General features: G+C 39.4%; 1 protein-coding gene across 3 annotated transcripts in view; it reads left to right on the forward strand.

Moving 5' to 3' along the window:
* The window catches only part of LOC122081929, a 59,236-nt gene extending 52,811 nt beyond the window's left edge, over window positions 1-6,425 (forward strand). For all 3 annotated transcript variants that reach the window (XM_042649348.1, XM_042649349.1, XM_042649350.1), the window contains 3 exons: window positions 2,391-5,065; window positions 5,148-5,290; window positions 6,022-6,425. In XM_042649348.1, coding sequence (XP_042505282.1) covers window positions 2,391-5,065; window positions 5,148-5,290; window positions 6,022-6,148 — 2,945 coding nt within the window. In that variant the 3' untranslated portion in view covers window positions 6,149-6,425. The remainder of the gene's footprint in view (window positions 1-2,390; window positions 5,066-5,147; window positions 5,291-6,021) is intronic.
* Window positions 6,426-6,431: the final 6 nt, after the last annotated feature.

The raw sequence follows: 6,431 nt of genomic DNA on the forward strand, positions 1-6,431 counted from the left end.
TCAATCTAGACACCCAAATTAGATATGCAAACAATCAATGTCCTCTAGCAACCAACTAAAATAGAAAATCAGCAAGGGTTCTTTGGAGATATAGCAGTGACGAAACAACTTAAAACAACCGGTAAAAATAGGCATAAACAAAGGGCAAAGGCTGGCTTCAATGTCAATGGGCTGCAATATATAATAGGGATTAATGGAAATGGGGAGGGTTTAGTTTAGTGTTTTACCATACTGCTGTTCAGATCTGAGAAGAAAGGAAGAGATCAAGGTCCTCCAAAATAAAGAGATGCAGTCCACCTTTAGTTGATGAAGACAAGTCCAGCCGATTGTAGAGAGATCAGCACCAACGGAGAGTAAACAACAACCGAGAGTAGCAGCAGCCGAGGGTAGCAACAGCAGTGATGTAATGGCAGCAATGTGTAGCAGCAGCAGTGATGTAATGGCAGCAGTGTATAGCAGCAATGATGTAATGGCAACAGTGTGTATCAGCAGCAGTGAGGTAAGGGCAGCAGTGTGTAGCAGCAACAGTGAACATCAAAAGGGGAGATCAGCAGCAACAAAAACAGCAGCAGAAAAATAAGAATGAAAAGAAAAGAGAGGGAGGCGAGACAAGAGAGAAGAGAGAAGAGAGAGCCGAGAGGCTGAGAGAAGAAAGAGGCGAGAGAGAAAAGTGAGAAAACGAGAGAGAGAGAGAACCGTGAGAGGGGTGGGGTTTGTTCTTGGCTTTTTTTTTTTAATTAACATTCATCAACCGTGGCTAAGCCATTACATAAATATCAATTTAGTTACTAAAAATAAAAAGAGTCAATTGACTAGTAAATAAAGACTTCCTAAAAACTAATCAACCAATAAAGTAGTTTCCTAATTAATTAAAAGATTAACAAGGAAAAGAATATAATACAAATAAACTACTAAACTAATAACTAATGGGGCCCACAAGATCTTCTAAAATCTGGAAAGAGAAAGGGACTAGATCCAGCGTTGGAATGGCTGGATCGAGCTTTCTTTCTTCCTCCTTTTTTCTTCTTCTTCTTTCTATTCTTCCAGCCACAAAGATGGTTGCTTCTTTTTCTTCTTGCGCCTGTACACCTTGATGTCCCCATCACAGTGTCCTAGAGTAAGTATGAGGCAACGCTTAATGCAAATGGTTCTATAAACTTTTCAAATTGTTTCTACAAAGAAGAAAGCAAAGAAATCCGCCAAAATGAAGGGCAGCATATCTTGGCTTTTCAAACCACCTGCACCGTGCTTCCTATTTATCTTCCCCCGGTACAGGTACAGGTATCACAACTTGCTTAATCGGGACAGACAGGATGGCAACACCCATTACATAGTCCAAACCTGCTAAACCTGCCTAGAACACCCCCAAATAGCCTTTTGTAGAAGTTCACATGGACAAATAATCAGCATCCCACAAGGAAACCTTGAACAAAGATCGACCAACTTCTTAAAACCCTACAAAATCAATCTCAAGAACCTTCTCCCAAAAAAAAAAAAACCTCCCAAAAAATCGATCCCAAAAAAACCTTCTCCCAAAAACCTTGACAAATCGATTTTTGTCCAAAGCCCTATCAAAAATCAGTGTCTTCAATCTTCAAAGGAAATTGATCCAAAACACTGATCAATCCTCAAACAGCGCTCTTCCAACACAAATCGATTCCCAAAAAATAGTGGATCCCAATAAAATCGATTTCAACAAAAATCGATCCCAAGAAAATCAATATCAACAAAAAATCGATTTCAAAAAAAATTGGATCCCAAGAAAATCGATTCCAACAACCGATTGATCACCTCCAAAATTTCGAATCAACCACCAGTAACAATCAAACCAGAGGAAAAAAAGAGCTTATTTGCATTGGTAGTATTGAAGCATTTAGGAATGACTTTCATCAAATCTTCAAGGAAATCATTGTTCTTCTTGTCTTTCTATGAACTAGGGTTGCACCATAAACCATAGAACCTTGAAACGACTCTCAAACCGGCAATCATGGAGATAATCAGTTATTGACAAACTCTTATGATACCATGTAAAGAAAGTTGAACCAATCAAAACCTGTAAAGAAGAAGAAGAAGCAAAGCTGAGAGAGATATCTAAACCCACGATAATTTAGTATACTTAGCTATCATGGTGCTCAGCTTTATTTATAATCCAATAAGTAGAGTCTTGGTAGGAAACCTACTAAGACTCAAACACCTAATTACAATCTAATAAGGAAACCAAAAATAACTCTTAACTCAAGACTCAACTCATAGCACGATGGGGACACTCCCCCTATCTTGAACACTCTTTAACATTCTCCAAGCTAAATTTATCATTCCTATGGTTTCTTGGTGGGAAATCTTGATTGATAGTTATTTAATTATTATTTCTTAGCTTCTTACTGATACAGGTATACTTTATATGGAGAAATGTGGAGAATCAAGGCTTGAGGATGCTGGTGACTGTTTGTCTCTGGCTGAATGTTGGAGACTTGCTGCTGATGTATATGCTAGGGGCAACTTTTTCTCAAAGTGCTTGGCTGCTTGCACCAATGGAAAACTTTTTAACTCGGGACTACAGTTCATTGAATGCTGGAAAGAAAATTCAAGTACTGTTGTTGATACGGTTGCAAAAAGCCAAAGGCTGGATGAAATGGAACAAGCTTTTCTTGAGAAATGTGCAATTCACCATCATGAGCTTAAAGATACAAAAAGGATGATGAAGTTTGTGAGGGAATTTAACTCTATGGATTCCATTCGCACTTTCTTGAGATCAAGGGATTATCTCAATGAGCTTCTGTTTTTGGAGGAAGAATTTGGGAACTTTATGGAGGCTGCCAGCATTGCTAGGCTGAAAGGGGATGTTCTTCATGAGGCTGATATGCTGGGGAAGGCTGGATATTTTGAAGATGCATCCAAGCTGATACTCTTTTATGCAATTGGAAACTCTCTTTGGGGACCTGGAAGCAAAGGCTGGCCACTGAAGCAATTTGCTCAAAAGGAAGAACTCTTAACAAAAGCCAAGTTGATCGCAAAAAATAAATCAGGATTCTTCTATGAGATGGTCTGCATGGAAGCCAGCATATTATTAGACCAAGAGGGAAGCTTGTTCGAAATGGAACAATTCTTGAGGGATTCCAGGCAATTCAGAAATGTTTTAGCTGAATATTTCTGTGCTCGGAAAATTCTTGATGTTCATTTTCAGTCAGAACCCTCAAAATATGAATGGGTACAGGAAGTGGTCATCGATCGAAAAAATCATGTGCAGAATACCATTTGCAGGAACCAAGTATCTGTTGAAACACTCGTTTATTATTGGAATTTTTGGAAGGGAATGGTGGAAAGCATATTTCGGTACCTCCAGTCTATTGGAACTCACTGTAAGAATGAATATATGGACCATGGACAGTTCTGTTTGGATTATTTGGGCATACGAAAGCAGGAAAATAATCATGATATTCTCTACCTTTTGCTCAACTCTGATGCATATTGGGCTGAAGAAATTGATGAAAGAGACCTTTGGAGAAATGGGAACTTGGTTGGTCTGCATCTTCAGCAGTTTGTCTCTGCTGCTAGGAGCCACTGGTGTTCAGAAGTTTCCTTTGTTAGTGTGAAAGTATTGGAAAAACTCGAAGCGCTCTGTAAATTTGCTAAGCACAATTCTTTTGGAATATTTTACCAAGGGATGGCTGTCCTCCACATGTATGAAGTGTCTCAATTCTTAATTGGGTCAGATTTTCTGTTGCAGAAATACCATTCAGGGGAATTGCACAAGTTCCTTGCATCGTCTAGAGCTCTCTTCTTTGATATTGTATTTCCTGAAGACTGGAGGCTAACAATGATGGAGAATATGATTGCCTTGAGGAAGGGCCCTCTTTTTAGGGACTTAGTTAAAGATGTTATAATTGATAACATCAGTTTAAGGGGTAAGCTAACATATGGGCAAATTGGGAGGGTGGTGATGTTGATTTTTGCATATGGAAATCCAACAGATGCACTGTATCAGAAGGTTACAAGCCGATTTTATGTGAATGCACCTTGGCAAGCATTCATTGAGGAGTTCAAAGCAAACCTGGGGTCAGGAGTTGGGTGTGTCTCTCTTGTATGCAAGCTTCAACAGGCACTGAGGCATACTTTCCGTGTGAAATGGAAGAAGGAATCTGACTATATGTCACCTCACTGTTACATATATCTTGTTGAACGCCTTTTGTACTTGGTATCTTCTTGCCATGGATATTTTTTCACAACAAAAGCTTCTATTATTGAGACACTTGCTTGCTGGGGGTGGAATGCCAACTCAACCACTCATTGGGCCACTAATATGCATGCATCATTGGAAGATTCATATGATTTTATTGCTGGACAAATAAGGCAACTTCTTTATAATAAGCATGAGACGTTTGAGTGGCTTAAGAAGTCAAACTTGACTGTCAAGGACTACTTCCCAGTTTTAGTGTTAAGATTGGTTGTTGTGACTAGTTTAGTTTGTCTCAACTGTAGACGACATTTTGGATTACTTTATCAATTGCTTGGTATGAATGACATTAACTCACAACTGCCTCCTGCATTTTATGGGATCCTTCAGGGAGGGCGGAAGCATAGTTTTTCTGATGTGCTTGCTGAAGCACTTAAAACTATTGGGAATCCTCTTGTACTGATTTCAGGAAGTAATTGTCCAGAAATTTTATCTTCAGATGTATTAATTCTAAAGATGGAGGCCATTCAGTGCTGGGAGGATGTATTAAGAGTTTTGTTCCCTAAGAGTTCAGAAGATTTGAAACGTCAAATTCGATTCGATGAATTGGAAGGGAATATTTCACGCATTGAAGATCCATATTCAGGGAGAGCTGATCAAAGGAAACTTTCTGAACTTTCATCTGAGTCAAGGGTAGCTACTGCTATAGATGAGGGGAACAATGTCAGAATTCCTTCTCGTGCAGAATTAGCCAGGAAGGTGGATCAGAACATTGAGATGGAAGATGAAAATAAAAACAATGATCTGCAAAAGATTTATGGGCATTTTTGGGAAACATTTGATACTTGTGGGAATGCCATGATCATGACTTCTGAAATCCAACAGATTAAGGTGCTAGATTTAAATGCATCCTTCTTGTTTGTCTCGTTGACCAAATGTCCATCTAAATGTTTCCTTTTGTATTTTCTCCCAGGTGTTGGTAAAGGAATCTGTTTGCTTTATGGAGTTCGCAATATCCCTGAAGAATAATCGTCAGAATAAAGATTTGAACTTGTTTGAAGAAGCAGGACGTATGCTTGGTGATTTGAACAAGCTATCCTTTGCTTTGGATGTGCGGTTAGTTTCCATCTCTTACCCATGTGTGTGTGTGTGTGTGTGTGTGTGCCCACATGCGCATTTCGGTGTCGGATTCAGCTGAATCAGCTAATTCGAATCAGAATCCCATCCCCAATTCTGATTATGCCCGATTCTCCAACCCCTCTTTTGAATCAGCCATAAATGCACTTTGTTCTTCAATTTTGGCCCATTTTTTCGTGACTTTTAGTAAGTTAAATAGCATAAAATCCCAAATAGCAATTCGTCTTTGTCTTCGTCAGCCCCAAATCCTTTAGGTGAGTGCTGACCTACCAACATTGGAAGGATGTTTCAGGAAATTATCTACTCCATCCGACTAGTTCTAGGTTCAAATCCTGGGCAACCCATTATCATTTGGAATGAAATTTACGTCTTATAGAAACAGCATAAGACTCTTGAATCAAATTCCAAACAATAAATATTTGTGCAATTCTTTGCTTCTTCCCCCCACTCCATTTTCTAGGGTTCGGCCGATACCTTGCAATTCCCAGCAGCTTCCGACCGATTCCAATCTCATTCGAATTGGTATCATGGAGGATGATCCTGTGTCCGACTTGTTTTTCTAAACCTCGAGTAATACCGTACCAAAAAATTGGATTTCATACTCTGGTGCAAAAATGATTTTAATGGTTTGGTTTTGTTTTTATTCCGCCGACCCCATTTAGTTGGGATAAGGCTGAGTTGTTGTTGTTGTTGGTTTCCTTTTATTCTAGTGGCCAGGAGCTTGAGAATAATATTTCAACAATTGGAGAAATGTTTAGAATGTTGAGTGAAAGGAGGCCAAGGCTAGAGGGTTTCTTGGATTCCCTGTTTGTGCAAAGTAAATCAGACACTCAGTGAGGTATACAGGATGGTGTTGCCTAAAGAAACGAAACCCAGCACGGCGAATGAGAAGAAGTGAACATGAATAAGGGTAAGAAGAACACCATATCCAAGGACAAGAAGAAAGCTTCAAATGTAAGTGTTGCATCAGAAGACCCAAACGATAGCAACAATCAGGAGGAAAATGAAAAGGGAAAAGGAAGTACCAAGTACACGAAGGGAAAGAAGGGCAAAGGCAAGAAGTAATTTTATGCATTCTTGTTCTCTTTTTTGTTCCCCCCCTCCCCAAACCACACACCCC

This window comes from Macadamia integrifolia, chromosome 6, assembly GCF_013358625.1.
Source record: "Macadamia integrifolia cultivar HAES 741 chromosome 6, SCU_Mint_v3, whole genome shotgun sequence".
Taxonomy (NCBI): Eukaryota; Viridiplantae; Streptophyta; class Magnoliopsida; order Proteales; family Proteaceae; genus Macadamia; species Macadamia integrifolia.